Raw genomic sequence first — 20498 nt, 5'->3', positions numbered from 1 at the left:
AGCTTCCTCATATGCAGTTTGGCATTGGGAAGCACCAGAATACAAGATGCCATGAACCCTAAGGCTTGAAGGACTGTCCTTGCAGTCAGCCCGGACTGAAGAGATAGTTGATGGAAGTAACTGGAAAGATTCTGTTGCTTGTCCGGGGTTAAAAGGCCATCTGGGCTGCTGTATTCAGTCTCACACCCAGAAAGCACATGTCTTGAGAGGGTACTAGACTGGACTTTATTTCGCTTCACAGAATACCCTAGGCATCTTAGCACTGCTATGACATATTCCAGATGCTGTAGAAGGTCTTCCTTTTCTTGAGCCAGAATCAGGCAGTCGTCCAAGTAAGGATAGATTTGAATTCCTTTTAGCCTGAAGTAAGCTATCACTGGAGCCAGAACCTTTGTGAATACTCTGGGCGCAGTAGATAAGCCAAAGGGCAACGCAGAGAACTGATAATGAGAATTTCCAGCTCGAATACGCAGATACTTCCTGCAACTTAGTCTTATAGGCACATGAAGGTAAGCTTCCTTGAGATCTAAAGTTACCATCCAATGATCTTTGCCCAGCAGAGGTAAAAGCTGTTGTAACGTCAACATCTTGAACTTGGGAATGTCCAGATAAGTGTTGAGGATAGATAAATCCAAAATTGGTCTCCACGTGTTCCCCTTCTTTGGTACTAGGAACAGGCGAGAGTAAAATCCTAGGCCCCTTTCTGGTACAGGGACTGGCTGAATGGCCCCTATTTGGAGTAACAGAGAAATTTGCTTGTGAGCCTCTTTCCTTTGTGGAGGGCGTCTGGCATGCCTTTGAAAGGGGCAATGTATGGAAATAAAACCTGTAACCGTGGTGAATGATATCCAACACCCATCTGTCTTGAGTGATTAAATCCCAATTTTCTTTGAAAAGAGACAGTCTTCCTCCCAAAGGAGCTGCCAGGCGAGAATCTACTGGCAGCTGAAAAGGCAGGTCATTGGGTCTGTTTACGAAAGGACTGACCCCTGCCCTCACCAGAAGTCTGAGCAGGTGAACCCCCTGTTCTAGGCCTAAAAGAACCTTGAGCTCTGCCCCTACCACGTCTAGACCTACCCCTAGACTGAGAATCATAAGCAGGATATGTCCATCCCTTAGTAGGCCAATTTCTACTAAACTTCGGTGGCTGCACCTGCAAAAAATCTTTAACAGTTTGCATAGACTTAGCTTTGTCCTCCATTTTCTTTAAAACTGCTTCCACAGGCGAACCAAATAACACATCAGACTGTAAAGGAGCATCCAAAATCCTAGTCTTAACATGCTCTGCTAAATTCTGATCCCTCAACCAGGCATGCCTGCGAAGAACAGAACTAGTGGCAGCCACCCTCGAGGAGGCCTGCACAGCATCAAAACCACATTGCAAAGAATGCTTACCCACTTGTTCAGACACATGAACTAAATCCAGCAACTCTTTACACTCTATACCTTCCGCCAAAGCATCCACCTTAGATTTCAATTGTGAAAGGAGATAATTTTGATATTTTAGCATGTGAAACTGACAATTCAACGCCTCATGGCTAAAGTGGAAGAAGTATACACTTTCTTTCCCCACCTATCCAAAGCCCTTGCCTCTTTATCAGTGGGAACAGGATTTTTAACAACAGAGGCCTTAACACCTTTAGGCCCCTGAGAAATAGTTTCCGGGTCTGCCCTAGGACTCTTAAACAGATACTTATGAGCTTCAGGCACCCTATAGTACCTATCAGGTTTAACAGGGGCAGGAGGCAAAGAATCAGGGTTCAAGGAAGCCTCTGCAAAAACATCTTCCACCACATTCAACACAGGAGGTATAGCTAAGGGCCTATGCTGGGGTAAAAATAAGAATTCCCTAAGCCTTTTCCTGGAATCAGAGTAATCTTGGCCTTCCCATTTAAAGTGCTCCCTCATGGAATGCAGAGTCTCTGAAAATGAGAAATCCTCAGGAGGAGAAGCTGTAGGAGTGGAATCATCCACATCAGAATCAGAATAAGGAGGATACTCCTGCAAGTCTTCCGCAGAAGACTCAGAAGCCTCTGAACACTGTTCAAAACTCTCAAACTCAGGTTCCACCCTAGGCCTCTTATCAGGAGGGGGCATAGAGCCTCTAATCATAGTAATTAAATCTTCTGCCATTTTAAGCATATGTTTCTTAGGCACAGAACCTGAAGTGCTAGGAGAAGCCCCCACTGAAGCTAAACTTGGCCTACCTCTCAAAGAAGTTTTGGAAACAGAAGGAGAGGCTCTAACTACCTTGGGAAGAGAGGGAAGAACAGTTACCTGAGAAGCCCCTCAGCCTGGCCTACCTCCTGAGAGGGCACATCCTGTAACAGTAAAGTCTCTGCCTGAGACTCCAAAGAAACTCCTGGCAAAACCTCTGGCTCCACTGAGCCTTCTAAAGAACCGACGTCCGGGACTGCCGGTTCATCAACCCTAGGCTTTGCTGTTTTGTCTTTGCGCTTTTGACGAAGCGGGCGCCGGAGCATCCGACGGCATTTTATAATTACAACGCTTCCCAAACACTAACCTGGCACAGTCTAACCTTCTCTTAATCGTGCGTTTGTTAAATCTAGCACAAGAGCGGCAACCAACAACGTCGTGCTCAGGCCCTAAACAAGGTATACACAAAGTATGGTAATCCCTATGAGGTATCTGCTTCCCACAAGAAATACAGTTATTCACTTTTCTGACATCCGGTTAAATACTGAGGCAAGAAAAACCAAAATGTTCCCAACGGGGTACTTAGCCAACTTTGATTCGGTCTGAAACTCCGACTTCGGAAATTTTCAGAACGCCAACCTGCACTCGCAAAACTGCTTCTGCATCGGACCATGCGGCAAAAAAGACTGAGGATATGACGTCGGTCATGCGCATTAGTACCCTGACGTCCTGACATCAGTCTAATGCGCCTTGACCGACGTCAGCCATATACTTTGGTATTCGGGCCGACTGGACAGCGGACTACCCAATGGTTAGGACTGCAGCAATGTGGAATGAAGAACATCAATATATCTGCAGTAGCAGCTGGTTCAAATGGAGGCAGGGTGAGCTTTTCAAACACATAATTGAGGTCCCATGCAGGTATTGGTGATCTTCTGGGAGGCTTTAAATTTATGGCTCCTCTAAGATACTGCTTTAGTAAAGGATGAGAAAAGATTGGCGGCTCTGTATTGTAATGAGCTGAAATGGCAGAGACATGGATTTTTACTGATGAGAAAGATAGGCCTTTGTCAAGCATCTCAGTCAAGTATTGTATCTGAGGAATATTTGGTTCTGCTGTATCAGTTCCTTGTGCTTGATTCCAAGCACAGAATCTCTTCCATTTATCAGCATAAGATTTTCTAGTACTAGGCCTTCTGGCTTCCAAAATGACATCCATCACAGCTTTACTGAGAGGTGTTGTTTGCATAACTACATGATCAACCATGCTGCCAGGTTCATTGCTTGGAGCCGATTGTGCAGGATCTGATTGTTTTGCTGGGACAGTAATTGGAGGTCTTTGAGCTAAGGTCCAAGCTGGGCATTGGGACAAGTTCCTTAGGATTGGGTACCAGTATTGGCAGGGCCAGTCCGGGCCAATTAGTATCATCTTTGGTTTCTCTTGTCTAACTTTTAGTAGGACCTTAGGAAGAAGAGGAAGAGGTGGAAAGGCGTAAACTGATAGGAGTTTCCAACTGAAGGATAGGGTGTCCACTTTCCATGCTTGTCCGTGTTAAGTCCTTGTGCAGAATCTTTTCAATTGATAATTTTGAGGAGAGGCAAATAGATCTATGTCCCGGCTCCCCCATTTCTTTGTTATCATGCTGAAGACTTGTGGATCTAGTTTCCACTCGTGAGGGTCCATAAGGTTTCTGCTTAAATCGTCTGCCAGAGTATTTTATTTTCCTGGCAGGAATTGAGTTTGAAGATGTACTTGGTAAGTCAAAGCTGTCTCCCACAGTGCCATGGCTAATCTGCAAAGGGGGTATGAGTGCATGCCCCCCTGCTTGTTTATATACCACATAACCATGGTGTTGTCCGTCTTTATCAGTAGTTGTCCTGGATGAAGTAAGTCCTTGAAGGCTGTCAAGGCATTTTGAACAGCTAACATCTGTTTTTGGTTGATATGTAGATGCATTTGTTTTGGGGCCCATATGCCCTGAATGCATCTTCCCGCCATGTGGGCCCCCCCCATGCATAATCTGATGAGTCTGTTGTTAAGGTTTGGCTGGCAGGGGATAGAGTGAAGGCCCGTCCCATGTTTTGGTGACATCCCTTTGCCCACCATAGAAACTCCTGTTGTAGGCAGGGAATGAGAGGAATCATTGTTTCCAGACTGTGACAATGTTGGCTCCATAAACTTTTTAGGTACCATTGAAGTTTCCTCATATGCAGTCTTGCATATGGAATCAGTAGGATGCAGGATGCCATGAAGCCCAAAGCCTGCAGAGTTTATCTTGCAGATAACTGGGTTTTTGTTGCCATCAGTTTGAAGTAAGTAGTCAGTTGCCTTTGTCTGGTGTGAGGAAAGCCATCTGGGCAGTTGTATTCAAGCTTGCACCCAGGAATGTTATCTTTTGAGAGGGTACCAGTTGTGATTTCTTTTTGTTTATTGTGTACACTAGGCATGTTAGAAGCCTCAAGCATTCTTGCCCAGCATGGACAGAAGCTGCTGCAAAGTCAGCATTTTGAATTTTGGAATGTCCAGGAATGTGTTCAAAATTGATAAATCCAGTATTGGCCGCCAGGCCTTGTCCTTTCTGGGTACCAAGAACAGTGTTGAGTAAAATCCTTGTCCTTTTTCCTGTTCTGGTACTGGCTGAATAGCCCCCATATCCATGAGGGAAGTAGCCTGTTTCTGTGCCTCTGCCCATTGATTTTTTTGGCAGATCTGGCCAACTGTCTGCTATTGGCAGAGTATAGAAATGGAATCTGTATCCCTGTCATACTATATTTAGCACCCACTTGTCCTGGGTTATTAACTGCCAATTTTGAGCAAAAAGTGCTAATTTTCCCCCTAAGGGTACTGCCAAAAGGTAAGTGCTTGGTGAAGGCAGAGGGAAGTCATTAGGTCTGTTTTCTGTAGGGCTGTGCTTTATCTCCTCGAGATTTGGAGGTAGAAGCACCCCATTGCTTTGACCTGTAAGAATCTTGTGCCTGGTATCTGGAACCTTTTGGGCGTCTGGATTTGCCCCTTTGAGCTCTGTCAGACACAGGAAAGGACCAATTTTTTGTAGGCCAGTGTCTACTGAATCTTGGTGGCTGCACTTGTAAGAAGTCTTTTACAGTTTGCATAGACTTAGCTTTGTCTTCCATTTTCTTTAAAACCTCTTCTGCCTTAACACCAAACAGAGTATCATGCTGTTAAGGTGCATCCAGTAATTTAGCTTTAACATGAACAGGAAAATTTTGCTTTTAGCCAGGCATGCCTCCTAATCACAGATCCAGTAACTGCGGCCCTGCAGGAGGCCTCTAAGGAATCAAAACCACATTGCAAAGTATGCTTTCCAACTTGTTCAGCTGCATGCAATAATTCCTGCAATTCTTTATTTTCGGCACATTCAGAAATCAACATCATTTTCTGTTTCAGCAATCCCATAACATGTTTTTGATACTTGAGCATATGAAACTGGCAGTTTAAGGCCCTAATTGCCAAGGTTGCAGATGTATAAACCTTCTTTCCCCATCTATCCAGTGCCCTTGAATCTCTGTCTGAGGGGGTAGGATTTTTTGCTTTTGAGGCCTAAACTCCCTTTGGACCATGTGAAATAGTTTCAGGGTCAGCAGCAGGGTTTCTAAATAAAAATTTGTGTGAGTCAGGGACCCTGTAATATCTGTCAGGCTTGCTGGGAGCCTGAGGTAAGGAGTCAAGCTTGACTCCGAAAACACATCATCCACAATATCTAAAACAGGGGGTATGGCTAAAGGCCTGTGCCGAGGGAGAAGAAAGAAATCCCCGAGCCTCTTTTTTGATTTTGAGAAATCTTGACTTTCCCCAGTGAAAATGCTCCCTCAAGGTATGCAAAGTTTCTCCAAATGAATAATCCTCAGGAGGTGATGCAGATGGGATAGATTCCTCTGCATCAGAATCCTCATAGGGAGGTAAAGATAATTCCTGATCAGAAGAGGAATCAGAAGAAATAGAAGCCTGATCTGAAGATTCATAATCAGTGTCTTGCCTAGGCCTCTTATCAGGAGGGGGTTGGGAACCCCTGATCAAGGTAATAAGGTCTTCAGCCATTTTGATCATCTGTTTTTTAGGCATAGAGGCCTGTGGACGTGGCTCATGCATCGTTTTTTTAGATTTAGATGTTGCTTTTGTCTTTGGTTTTGCAGCTGTCGTCGGTTTTATATAAAAATGTTGAGGCCTGAATACACCCTCAGAAGCCGGTGCCTGCTCAGCGGCTCCGGACCCATCCGAGGGAGAGATATCCATGGGTACAATACTTTGAGTATCTCGCGGCGTGCCAGACTCCACAAGGGTCTCAGTAGAGGCCTGTGACTTGAATGTAGCGGGTATCAGGGGCTGCGAAAGCGCCTGAGTACCGGCGAACCTGCGACTGGCTTAGGAGAAGCTTTGTCATCGGTTTTGGACCTCGACGGTCTGTCTCTGTCCTTTTCGTTGCGTTTTTTTGTGTACTCCGGTAATCAGATTGCTATCCGACGACATTTCAGGGTAGTTAAATCTGTTTCCAAAATATTGTGATGCAAAAATATACAGACACTTAATAGTGCGTTGGTTAAATCTAGCACAAAACCGACAGCCAGGCACATTGTGATCAGGGCCTAGGCAAGGAATACAGTATAAATGGAAATCCTTATGAGGTATTTGCTTCCCACAAGTAATACAATTATTAACTTTTTCTGACATCGGTATGGAGCAAGAAAAAAGTTTCCCCAATGGGGTACTTAGCTTTAGTGAAGAGTTCGGTTCTGAAACTGGAACACGAAAATTTCAGGAGTCGGCCGACCGGCACTTGCGAACTGCTTCTGCTTCGGGCACCGCGCGGCAAGAAAGACTAAAGAAAATGGCGTTGGCTGCTTGTTTTATACCCCTGATGTCATGGAAGAGGAGACGGCAACCGACGCAGGATCCAAGACTTTGGAATTCAGGCCAACTGAGGGCAACCTGCCAGAAGATTACCCAAATGTAATAACTGCAACAATGAAACACGAAGAACATCCTTTTTTGTCTGTTCATTTTTATGTGCTACTACACATCCTGAAGATCTATTGAGCACATCCAGTCATCCTTGTGCAGGAAGGGCAAAATGGACTGAACCTTAAATATCTGGAACTTTACATACACCAAACTGATTTGTTCAGACTGCTGAGACCCAAAATTGGTCTCCAGTCCAGTTTTCTTTGGCACTAAAGAATCTTGAGAAAGTTCCGGAATCTTTCAAGTCTGGCAGAACCTCTTGGATGCCCCTTTTTTCTAGCAGCTTGTTAATTTCTAGAGCTGCTTCTTTCCTCTATCTGTGTGAAACATCGGGAATTTTTTTACTGTTAACTGGGGGGTATTACATAACCTCTTGAAAGAATCCCCGCACCAATCTAGCTTTTGTAATCTCTACCCAGGCTCTCGGGTGCAGGGATAGACGACCCCCGACTGCCTCCAGAGGTGGACAATCAGGCCTCCTTTTCAGAAGTGCTGGTAGGGTCTGTCAGAGGGGGCATCTCTGGACACCTGGTTCTGCTGGCCTCCTCTGTGCACAGGCAGCATCTTCCATTAGATTTTCTCCCTCTGCCTCTGAAGAAACTATCTCCACATGGATCACGGAGAGAACCCTGGGACTTTCTAAACCACATTTTTCTATCTCCCCACTGACTCCTAGAGAAGGTTCTTTGAGGAGTCAAAAAACATACACCTACTGCATACAGGGTCTTACCACCTTGCTCACACCTGGGGAGTATGTCTTTCACTTTATGACCAAATAACTTCCATCAAAGGAAGTACTGACAAATGAGGACTTGAAGAGCTCTGCAAAATCACACAGATGCATCCAGACAAGTCTCCTAATGGAAATGCCTGAACCCAAGCTGTGTTCATCTGCATGTCAAATGAGCCTCAAAGACAAATTTGAAATGGCTTGTAGAGTAGCCAACTGTGAGGCAACACAGCTTTCTGCCTCAGAACTAATGGTCCCAGACAGGGATATGGAAACTTCTTTAATCAAGTCCTTATGAGGTCTGGTAAAGTGTGCCAAATAACTACAAAGGTTGCTGAAGCATTTATACTATTCCCAAATCTGTCCAATGTCCTAGACTCCTCGAATGGACAGATTAACTCTGTTACGCGAGTTCCATCTTTGCAGCTGCTGCTACGACCATGGTATCAAGCAGTACTCCTTTGCTTCAAAATTCTCTTCCTTTTGATAGTGCCAGGACCCTGTCTGGCCTCTTGGGGACTGGCTCAACAGCATCGGGATCCTTCCATGCCTGCCTAGACATCAAATCAATGAGCTAATTTGAGGGCGGAGTCACCCAGGCAGTAAATGGGACAGACCCAAAGGTTTCCAGGAATACCAATTCTTGGGAAGAGGACTCTGTAGACCAACTATCCTTTTGCTTGAGCATCTCCAGGATGTCTCCAAAGGAGATGTCACCAGAAAATGATCTTTGGAACCCTTCTCCCTCATCAAAATCTGTATCTTCTGTGACCAACTCTTGATAAGAGTCTAAGTACCTCCTCTTACACTTTCGCTTCCTAGAGACTTTTATGGCTGGATGTCTGGAGAAGTATCAGAAGATACAAGTTTACCCTGCTGGGTAGCCTGGAAACTTTGGGCTGGCTGTCCTAGTGGAATAGAGGGTTGAGGCTCAAGGCATTCAAAAGGAACATCAGAGGGATGGAATTGTCTGACCCTGAAGGGGAGAACACTCTCTCCACCACCTCAAAGGCAGAATGCTCCGGGGAGAAGGAAGCTGACAGAGCCAAGAAGACATGCTTGTGGATCGATGGTTCCTTCAGCCCCGAAGGTAGTCCATCCGAGGCAGAGGCTGGAGCCAAGCTGTCAATGCTGAGGCTCAGAGAGGCAGAGATGGCTCCAACAACTTCGGAGATGGCTCTAGCACCTCAGACCTGACAACATCACTATGGCTCCGATAGACATCCAGCTCAGACATGCTCAGAGCTGGTGCATTCAGAGAATATATCGGAGTCAAAGATACAACAATCTTCAGATCCATAACAAATGGTCCCAGATGACTCTGATCCAAGGGCTCCAAAGGCAAGGGTCGGAATGGAGAAGGAGCCAAGATGGGTGGAGTAACACTGGTGAAAGTTCTCCAGACCTAAAGAGGTCAGAGCTGGGAGAACTCCCATCTGCATCTGTGCCAGAAGAAATTCATCATTCTATCCACATCTCCTTCTGTTAGACTCCTGGAAGAACAGGAAGAGGAGGCCAATGAGTGGGACCTAGAATGGTGGCATCTCTCTAAAAAAGGTGATGACAGCCTGGAAGGAACAGGGTTCAAAAAGGACACATATCAGGTGCGAGGGAGTGTTTTCAGATCTGAAGGTATCAGATTCCAAGAAACACATCTGGCATTTGAGGCAGATGGAGCCAAAGATTAGTCTTAATCTCCAACTGTTTTGATACTTTACAGGCTGGTTTCCTTGGCAGGATAAGAAGACAGCCAGTTCCTGGTCTCCTTTTGTCTAAGTTGGAGGTTTGAACTCCAGATAATAATTCTGAGAAGGTTGTAGGCAGAAGACCTTTCAGAATAAGTTTGTAATTGTGGTCTAAGGCTCGTGGATTATTGCATGATGCCTTTAACTGAGCAGGGCCTAAACAGTATACACACAAATTATGCGCATTAGAAAGAGGGATCTTATACCCACAATCCTTACACTTCTTGAAACCTGAAGGCTTTTCAGTCATCCTGAGAAAATATAGTACTAAGAATTACAAAAAAACTTCTTTGTAATTGGAAAATCAGAAGAAAGATTTACCAACAATGGTAACTACAGAGGTTACCACAATGGTATCTTAAAAAGGGAAACTAAATTGCCAACAATGGTAAGTTAAAATTACAATGAAAGTGTAGGATAAGGCAGGAATATTTATGGAAAAGGCAAGACCAGATATATAAAGGTAATTAGTTTACTTAACTGACAAGAAAATACACTAAAGCTGGAGAGCTAGCAGTGACCATGTCCGTACACAAAGACGGCAAATGAGATCTGGGGTATGGTAGGGGACTACAGCATTACGGGTAAGGGATATGCTCGAGAGTTTTCAGTATCCATGAGCTGTAAAAAAGCAACAGAGTTGGATCCAAACTCAGTTTTTGAGGAATGAATGAAAATTGACATCAGATTCCATTTTCACGAATGCTCTTCAGCAATTTTGGACTGGCTGACTGGTCATGTTCCCACACTATGCAATACTGGACTCATCACTGATCGGTTGCATTCCAAAATAGGGGCTAACAAATGTTACAGCTGAGACCACCACCAAAACTACATTGCAATCTGGCAGTCCAAAGGCAAGCATGAAGTCCAGTGAAAGATCCGACAAAGAACTAATTAATCAATAATGAGAAACGCGATATATGCCTTAAAGAAGGAAGTAAACTTAAAAAAATTTTTTTGAATTTACCTGTTGAGTTTTCCTGAATTCTTCAAGCAACTTCAAAGCCATATCATAATCCTCCAGCAAATGATATGCAATTGCATATCCAATCCATGATGCCCTCTGGGTGGGTCGAAGCTGAAGAAGTTGATACCTTGTCTCCTGCAGAACATGAAAAGTAAAACAGACATGTATAATTAATTTGTTTTGATTTCAGAGTAGGGAAAATATAGTAATTTCAATTACAAGTGTCAGTGCTTAGCTATTAAGGTAACTAAAATGAGTTACAAATCTACATTGCCTCAGTGGGATACTAGTATTACAGCTGTTTACAGCACCTTAGTTTGTCAGTTTTAGAAACATAACACAGGATACTCAGAGGAATGCTATGTTAATGGTCAAAGAAGAAAGAGTGGTCATTCTAGAATGTCAAGATCAGCTGCTTAGCTTAAAGCCAAGAACACTGCGAGAGCAAACAGACCTGTAGAAAGCAAAACATGCAAGTTAATCATGCAACATGGAACCAAAAACCCTAGACAGGTCCACAAGAGAAGGTCTGCTAATACACAACCTCTTAAAATGCAGAGAAAAAAAAGAAGTTATGTACTCACCATAACGTTCCATCTGAGTAGATACTTCATTTGTATGCAACCTGTGGGAGTCGGATCCGACCTCGGATCCGAACCGGCAGCTTTCCAAGCTTCAAGATACAAGCTCCTAGCTCCTCCCCCCTACCCATAATCCCTTACTACCAACCAAATTACCTCAGATCGGTTATTTTGCCCTATAGGCTAAAGACGGAGAAGAAATTCTCCAAAGGACAATAGGTTACCGAGGTTCGGGGGATGGCAGGGGGGGTCGGTTGCAGACAAATGAAGTATCTACTCAGATGGAACGTTATGGTGAGTACATAACTTCTTTATCTGAAGTAGTTACTTCATTTGATCTGCAACCTGTGGGACAGAGTCCCCAGCTTACCTAAAGGCCCTGGGTGGTCCCTACGGAAGGATATTCCGAAGCACCGTGGAGCCAAAGGAAGCCCTACTTCTGGAGATCATGTCCAGCTTGTAATGAGAAATGAACGTGTGGGAAGAAGACCAGGTAGCTGCTGAACAAATATCATCTACTGGAACTCTAGACCAAAAAGCTGTTGAGGTAGCCACAGATCTAGTAGAATGCACCCGAACGGCAATCGGAGCTGGCTTCCCAGCTGAAATGTACGCTTGTCTAATACATTGAGAGATCCAATTTGCCACTGTCACCTTAGAAATTGGTTTGCCCATGGCTGACTTAGCATAAGAAACAAACAACTGGTCTGACTTGCGAAAATCTTTAGTCCTATGCAAGTAAAAACGTAGTTGTCTGTGCACATCCAATTTGTGCAATATGTATTCACCTTTGTTTTGGAAACTCGGGAAGAAAACAGGGAGATTAATAGGCTGGTTAATGTTAGTCTCTGTGGCAACCTTAGGTAGAAAAGAAGGATTAGTCCTGAGGGCCACCCTATCTTTGTGAAAAATAAGGTATGGATACTTAACGCACAAAGCTTGCAACTCTGATACCCGCTTGGCTGAGGTAATAGCAACCAAGAAGGCCGTTTTCCAAGATAAGAATTTTAAAGGCACTGGGGCCACCGGTTCGAAAGGTGGTCCTGTTAATGTTTGTAAGACCAAGGTAAGATCCCATGGAGGAATAGCCGGCTTAATGGGAGGCTTTAAGAGAAACACGCCTTTTAAGAAGGCTTTGCATATCTTTGCTGACGCCAAAGAATTTATGCCATCCCCCACATGATAATGAGAGATGGCTGCAAGTTGGACTTTAATGGTGGACGCACTAGCTCCCTGCCTAAAAAGGAGGGATAGGAAGTCCAGGATAGTGGGAATAGGAACCGTAAAGGGATCTAAGTCCTTATCCTTTGCCCAGATGGAAAAGCGTTTCCATTTACTGTTGTAGAGCTTTCTGGTGGATGGCTTATGAGCTGCCACCAGAATGGCCTTAACCGGGGATGAGATACCGGGAGTCCTTGCCATTAACGGAACTGGATCAACCAGGCCGTGAGCCTGCAGTTGACCAGGTTCGGAGTGTGGCATCTCGTCGGATGCAAGATTAGGTCTGGTCTGGGATCCAGAACCCATGGGGGGGGGCCACACTGAGACTGCAGAAAGGGGAACCAGACTTGTCGAGGCCAGAATTGGGCAATGAGAATCACTCTGTTCCCCAACCGACAGGCTTTCTGGATGAATTTCGTCATCAGAGGAAGAGGAGGATACGCATAAAGGAGACCGGGCGGCCAAGCATGAACCAGAGCGTCCCTGGGGGATTCCCCTCTGGGGGGAACTATCGCGAAGTAATCGCTGCATTTTGAGTTTAGGGGAGAGGCAAAAAGGTCGCAGCGAGGTTGACCCCATTTGAGGAATATCTGCTTCGCAACAGAGGGATTCAGAGACCACTCGTAAGGGCTGAGAAATACCCAACTTAAGCTGTCTGCTAACATGTTGGACCGCCCCGGAATGTGCGTTGCTATCAGAAAGCGGTTGGTGGAAATAGCCCATTCCCACACTCTCATGGCTTCTCGACACAGGGGGTAAGACCTGGTCCCTCCCTGTTTGTTTATATACCAGACAACGGACATGTTGTCCATCTGGATTGCAATAGTCCCCTGGGGTAGAAGGTGATGGAGAGCTTGCAATGCCAACAGCACTGCCCTCATCTCTAGGACGTTGATATGCAATGCAGTCTCTAGAGAAGTCCACGTGCCTTGGATGGACATGCCTGAGTAATGCCCACCCCACCAGAGGCAGGAAGCGTCCGTGGTCAACGTGGCTTTGACTGGGGGAATCACAAAGGGTCTCCCTTCTTTGAGTTCTCGAGCCTGTAACCACCAAAGCAGGGAGTCCCTGCATGCCCTGCTCAGAGGAATCGGCATGTCCAAGGGATGGACTGATAGTGACCATTGGACCTGGAGAGTCCATTAAAACACTCGCATTCGCAGACGGGCATGGAGAGAGAGGCCGATCGCTGCCGACATAGACCCTAATGCCCTCAGGACTAATTCTGCTGGAGGAGCGGGGCTCCGAAGAATGTCCAAGACTTGGCGAGACAAACTGTTCAGCCTGACCGATGTCAGAACCACTCTGGAGATTCGAGTATCCAACCTGGCCCCTATGAATTCTAGGGCTTGAGTGGGGCACAGGCAGGATTTCTTTAGATTCACTGAAATGCCCAAATGACCAAACAGAAATAGGGCGTAATCTCTCGCCGTAACCAGAAGATGCTTGTTGGGGGCGGTGAGGAGCCAGTCGTCCAGGTAAGGGAACACCTGAATGCCCTGGAGTCTCAGGTGGGCTGCAACCACTGCCATGACTTTGGTAAACACTCTGGGGGCTGAGGTTAGGCCAAATGGAAGAACCCTGAACTGATAATGACTGGCTCCTAGCCGGAAGCAGAGGAACCTCCTGGATCGTCTGTCCATTAGTATATGGTAGTACGCATCTTTGAGGTCCAACGAGCACATCCAGTCGTTCTCCTGCAGAAGGGGGAGAATAGATTGGAGGGTGACCATCCGGAACTTTTCCTTGGGTATGAACAGGTTCAGGGACGAAAGGTCTAGAATGGGTCTGAGGTCCCCCGTTTTCTTTGGCACCAAGAAGAACCTGGAGTAATAACCCAATCCGGATTGATCTGGGGGGACGGGCTGGATGGCTCTTTTTCTTAGCAACTCCGAAATTTCTTGAGTTGCAGACTCCCTTTGATGGGATGGAACATCGGGGAGATGTTTGGGGGGGGGTGCGAGAACGGTATCGTGTAACCTCTGGATATTATCCGGAGCACCCATCGATCGTTTGTAATGGACTCCCAATTTGACAGGTGCTCCGATAATCGCCCCCCGACTGCCTCCAGAGAGGGACAGTCGGGCAAGCCCTCAGGGCTGTTGCGCGGGTCCCTCCGAGAAAGGTTCTCTAGACCCGAAGTTACGCGGGCCCCCTCTGCCTCTGGGCCGGCGTCCACCTTGTCCTCCTCTGCCTCTAGAGGACGAGTTGTCCGCAGCGGGACGGGAATGCTGAGATTTACGGAACCACAGCTTCTTTTGCCCCCTCTGATTCCTGGAGAAGGATCTTTGGGGTTAGAGAAGCGGACTCCGACGGCCGACAGCGTCTTCCCATCTTTTTCGCTTTGGACAAGCGTGTCGCGAACTGATGAGCCAAATAAGGCTGAACCATCGTAAGGGGCGTTCGTGAAAGACGCCTTGAAGGGATCCGTGAAGTCGCAAAGACGGAGCCAGAAGTGCCGTCGCAAGACTACTCCCGCTCCGCTAGCTCTAGCGGCTCCTTCCGTGGCATGGGAAAGAAGCCGCATAGATGTATTTGATATGGACTTTAGAGTGGCCATTCGAGTCTCAAAAACCTTTTTGTCTGGGACCGACATGGACTCCGGAGGGGCTGCAGCGTATTCTTTAATTAAGTCACGCTGTAGCCTGATAGTGTGTGCCATGTAGCTCAGCGACCTTATGGCAAAGGTCGCTGAAGCAAACATCTGCTTCCCAATACGGTCCAAAGCCCGGGACTCCTTGTCCGGCGGATGGACCGAAGAACTTTCTTGGGCAAGTTCTTTCTTTGTGGCCGCCGCCACCAACATAGCATCAACCGGCGCGCCTTTGGACCAAGAAGGTCTATCAGAAGGAGGGCTGAGGACCTTATCTGGGCATCTAGGGATAGGCTCCACGGTGTCGGGCTCCTTCCAAGCCATGGTGGTAATTAGGTCCACCAAGGGGTCGGCTGGGGGGGACACCCAGGAGGTAGATGGGCCTGCCTCAAAGGCCTCCAGAAATACGGACTCGTCCAGGGAGGGCTTTTGGGCAGACCACCCCCCTCTTATACGCAACATTTCCATGATGTCTCCAAATGAGACATCTTCGGGGGGTGACCTTGGGGAACCCTCCGTATCATCCAAATCCGTATCCGTGGTAATGGACTAGGGGGAGTCCAGGTGCCTCCTTTTGCACTGGTGCTTCCGAGGCACCTCTTTGGCGGGGCTGTCCGAAGAGGGATCGTCCACCGGGTGGTGTTCCTCCCTGGGAACTAACTGGAGGCTTTGGGCAGGCTGTCCAGATGGACGGATGATCGAAGACAGACCCTGATACAGTGGGGGCACGGGTGGATCCGAAGGCCCGGTCGGGGACCTGGATGACCTCGACAGTACCCTCTCCACCACCTCAAAAGCAGAGGGAGATTCACTGTCACCAGCCTGAGAGAGCAACCTCCTCGGCTCCGAGGATAGGATCGGGGTCGGAGCCAAAGCAATCGGACCCAAGGTAGTGGTGTGCTCCGCTCCAATCGATGCCGAAGACACAACCACCCCCTCGGATCCGATGCTCAACCCTCGGCCCCGAGAGCTTGGATCCGACAAGCTCAAAGGTATAGTCGTCGAAGACACTATCCCTGTCGGCGCCAACGTATCCCCGGATCCGAAAGGGCCTGGATCCGACAACTCCGAGACCCGATAACGGGTCGGCGAAGGAGCGATCGGGGCAAAAATGGGGGCTGCACTCCCTCCCAAGGGGGGGGAGGCAAGAGCATCCCCATCTGCATCTGCGTCTGTAAAAATCTTCGCATCATCCGAGCCATGTCCGCTTCGGAGATGCTTCTAGTAGACCGCGAGGAGGTAGTCGAGGCAGGCCGGGAGGGCCGCCTCGAAGACCTCGAGGGAGACCTATCCTCCTCCTCCGGCTCCGGAGAAAAGGAAGGTGAACGGAGCCGAGAGGACAAGGATTCGGAGACCCTCTCAGGGGACTTCAAAATCTTTTCAGGCGGAGCCAAGGGATGAGACTCGGCCCGCCTCTTTGAAGTATGGCCCTCTCTCTCTCTATGTTTCTTCTTCTCCCTGTGGGAAGAAGAACCAGACTCCACAGAGCTAGTACCCGATAAGGGAGGCTGAGTCCCGGGTACAGCTAAGGGAGTAGCTGGTGCCGAAGCTACAGGAGTAGCTTGAACCCGGCTGGGAGAGGAAGAAGAAGCCGATTACTGAGGGAGTTTTCCCGCCAGGATCAGCTTGTTCTTCCTGTCCCTAAGTGCCCGAGGGTTGAAGGCCGCACAAATTTGGCAGGCCTCCGACAAATGTGCCGCCCTCAGACATAAAACGCACTGAGTGCGGCCATCAGCTGGGGAAAGCTTGTGGCCACACTCAGTACATTTTGAAAATATAGCCTTAGACTCGGCCATAAATTCTCTCACACACACACACCCAAACACTAAGGGGGGGAGGGGAAGAGACAAATTTAAACTAAGGAAAAAAGAGTTGTTTTTTTTTTTTTTTTTTTTTTTTAAAGTGGGTTTTGAAGGATTCGACACTAAAACAACACACACACAATTTAAACTAGAAATAGCTATAGAAAAAGGAACAATCTCACCAGGCCAGGAGCTCTTCACTAAGAAGCAACTGTCTTTAGCCGCGGCAAAAAACGATCTGAGGTAATGTGGTTGGTAGTAAGGGATTATGGGTAGGGGGGAGGAGCTGGGAGCTCGGATCTTGAAGCTTGGAAAGCTGCCGGTTCGGATCCGAGGTCGGATCCGACTCCCACAGGTTGCAGATCAAATGAAGTAACTACTTTATATTTTCTGTTTGAAAACATTTTACTTTGCAAGAAAGTCTAAATAAAGAATCATGTTACGTTTTAAGTTATTGCATCAATATTCTAGTAATTACACTACAACTTATTTAAGCAGTATTCTCAGGTGCACAATTCGTAGTACCAATTCCCGCAAAGTACTTTGCCAAAAGGAAACTATATTAAAAATATATATATATATATATATATATATATATATATATATATATATATATATATATATATATATTTGAAATGTTCTTCTGAGAGGATGTACCATCCTCCATCTGCCACTAGAATGAATGCTACGACAGTAGAATTTTACAGAAATAAATATTCTGAAATGTAGGGCTGGTCTCTGATAACATTTCTTTTTAGAAAATACTACCATAAAACTGATGATCTTGGTGAACAATGCAATAAAATATCTTGCTCTACAATCATTTAGTAGCATCTAAACATGCAATGTTGTCATCATTAGCCACCTTTTTCCCATTTTTGCATGGGGTGAGGTGTCACATCACATAAGTCAGTGTGATCAAATCACTTAGAGCCAATGATTACATCTTCAGGTGGCTATAACATTTTACTTTTTTTGTACAGCTTTTTGAACCACAAACATTTTTATGTATCACAGTCCTTGTCGCCAAGTTCCCTTCTACAACCAAACAATCAAACCTCAATAATTCTCCTAAACTTATTCATTCTAGTAAGCTACTTTTTTTAACAAACCATTCTATCTTATGTTGCCTATTCTACATAACAATTCAGTACCAGTTTTGCACTGCTGCATGTGTACCACACAGAAGTAATGGCTACTAAAAGGGCCGACTTCCAGAAAAGGAATTTAATATCACATGAATTAGTGAGTTCAAAAGGTTTTTGCGTCAGGGACTGCAGCACCAATGTCAAATCCCATGGCGGTGATGGATCTTTAATAGGAGGTCTAAGAAAAGCTCTGCTCAGAAAGGCTTTACACAATTTCGAAAAGATGGTAGGCTCACCGTTGATATGGAAATTACAGTTGGCAGCCAACTGGAGCTTAATGGTAGAAAAACTCACCCAATCCTGAAAAAGGGAAGACAAGAAGACCAAAATATCAGGAAGAGGGGCTGAAAAGGGATCTAGATTCCATTGTCTGGCCTAAAGGGAAAAACTTTTCCACTTACTGGAATACACCTTTGTGGACAGCTTTTGAGAAGCCAAAATAATACTCCTCACCAGGAAAGGAAGCATGGACTGCAAAATGATTACTGGAACTGGAGAAACCATGTGGTTAGACAAAGGGTCTAGAGATTGGGAAGTGTAAATGAGATCTGGAATGGGATCTAGTATCCAAGGTGGATACTGCAGATGAGACCTTAGGAAGGAGAACAAAGCCTGACAAGGCCAGAAAGGGGCAATGAGGAAGAAGGAGGTCTTCAGGCAAAAAGCTTTCTGTAAGACTTTGGGTATTAGGGGAAAAGGAGAGTAAGCATAGAGGAGACCTGGAGGCCAATCGTGAACAAGAGCGCCCCTGGGAGACTACCCTGGTTGGGGGGATCAGGGTAAAGTAATTGCTGCACTTGTGGTTGAATGGGGGAAGCAAAAAGGTCACAACATGGTTGACCCCAATGGTAAAAGATTTGCCCTGCCACTGATGGACTCATGGACCACTCATGAGGACTCAAGATGAACCTGCTGAGTTTGTCGGCCAGCATGTGGTAACTCCCGGGTATGTGACTTGAAAGAAGACAACGCCTGGAAGACATCGCCCATTCCCACTCTCGCATGACCTCACTGCAGAGGATAAGCCCGTGTTCCCCCATGCTCGTTGATGTACCAGACAATCACCGTGTTGTCCATCTGAACTGCTATGGTCCCCAGAGGGAGGCATTCCTGAAAGGCTTGCAATGTCAGGACTGCTCTCATCTCCAGGACGTTTATGTGCAATATGATCTCTATGGAGGACCACGTGACTTGAACCGTCTTGCCCTGAAAATGCCTCCCCACCCCAAAAGAGAGATGTCCATGGTCACTGTGGCCATAGGTGGAGGGAGACAAAATGGCCTGCCTAAAAAAGGTCCTGATACTAAAGCCGCCAAGGAAGATAATTCCTGCACACCTGTGTCAAGTTTACTGTCATAGACATGGGCTGAGACAGAATGGACCACTGGACTGCCAGGGTCCACTGGAGAACTTGCATATGACACCTGGCGAGAGCACCAACTGAATGGCAGCTGTCACAGAGCCTTATGTTTTGAGAATCAAATGAACATGATGGAGTGCTACAGCCAACAAAAGAGAGATTTGATCCTGAATCAGCTTGACCATGCGGGTAGGCAGTGCTGCAGTCTCTGATACCATGTTGAGGAAGACTCCTAGGACTTCCAGGTTTTGGCTCTGAACTAAATTTGACTTGGGTAGATTCACTGTGATACCTAGATGCTGGAAAAGGCTAAGGACATACCTGGTCACCACTGTTAGTCGAAGTCTCATGGGAGCTGTGAGAAGCCAATTATCAAGGATATGGAAAAACCTGGAAACCTTGCAGCCAGAGAGGAGCTGCCACCACTGCCATACACTTGATAAACACCCAGGGGGGCTATGGTGAGTTCAAAGGGCAGGGCTCTGAACTAATAATGATTGGCCCCTAACCAAAAGCGCAAGTGTCTCCTGGAGCATCTGTTGATCTTTATGACAGTTTGCATCCTTGAGATCCATTGAGCAGATCCAATCGTCCTTGAGCAAGAGAGGCAGAATGGACTGTACAGTGACCATACAGGACTTGGAATTCTTGACAGAAAGGTTTAGCTTGCTGAGGTCCAGTATCAGACGCAGGTCCCCAGTCTTTTCTGCTACCAAAAAGAAGCAAGATTAACTTCTGGACCCTCGTTGCCCTGTCGGGACTTCCTGAATGGCTCTTTTTTGAAGAAGGTCTTGCACCTCAAGATAAGTCAACTCCCTCTGGTGGGGGTGGTACGTCTGGGAGAAATTTCTGAATTGGAGGGGGCTAACATAAGGGAATGGACTAACCACTGGCATAGTTTTTAGCACCCACTGATTGGGGGTGAGACTTGTCCAGGCTAGTAGGTGAAGGAAAAGACCACCCCCAACTGCCTCCAGGGCAGGAAAGTCTGGCAGCACCTCAGGAGCACTGGAAGGGCTACTTCAAAAGGACTCTTGGGAGTCCTGGCTTTGCGGACCCCCTCTCCTCCTAGAGGGGCATCTACCATTGAATCCCCTGCCCTGGCCTGTGGAAGAGGATTCCTGGGGAGCGTCCTGAAAGGAAGACGGAGTCCTCTGGAACCAAAGCTTCTTACTTCCCCCTCTGGGTCTTAGAAAAGGACCTCTGAGGA

The 20498-nt window shown here is 46.7% G+C and overlaps 1 protein-coding gene across 1 annotated transcript in view; it reads right to left on the bottom strand.

The window, feature by feature from the left end:
- Positions 1–20498, bottom strand: part of NAA16 (N-alpha-acetyltransferase 16, NatA auxiliary subunit) — a 2694704-nt gene that overhangs the window by 2287761 nt on the left and 386445 nt on the right. The window contains exon 5 of the mRNA XM_044071699.1: positions 10584–10718. Within this exon, the coding sequence (XP_043927634.1) occupies positions 10584–10718 (135 nt within the window). The remainder of the gene's footprint in view (positions 1–10583; positions 10719–20498) is intronic.

Source organism: Protopterus annectens, chromosome 5.part0, assembly GCF_019279795.1.
Source record: "Protopterus annectens isolate FY-2018-M chromosome 5.part0, PAN1.0, whole genome shotgun sequence".
NCBI classification, from domain to species: Eukaryota; Metazoa; Chordata; order Ceratodontiformes; family Protopteridae; genus Protopterus; species Protopterus annectens.
Note: the sequence above shows the minus strand (reverse complement) of the source record. Positions and strands in the feature narration are given on the sequence as shown.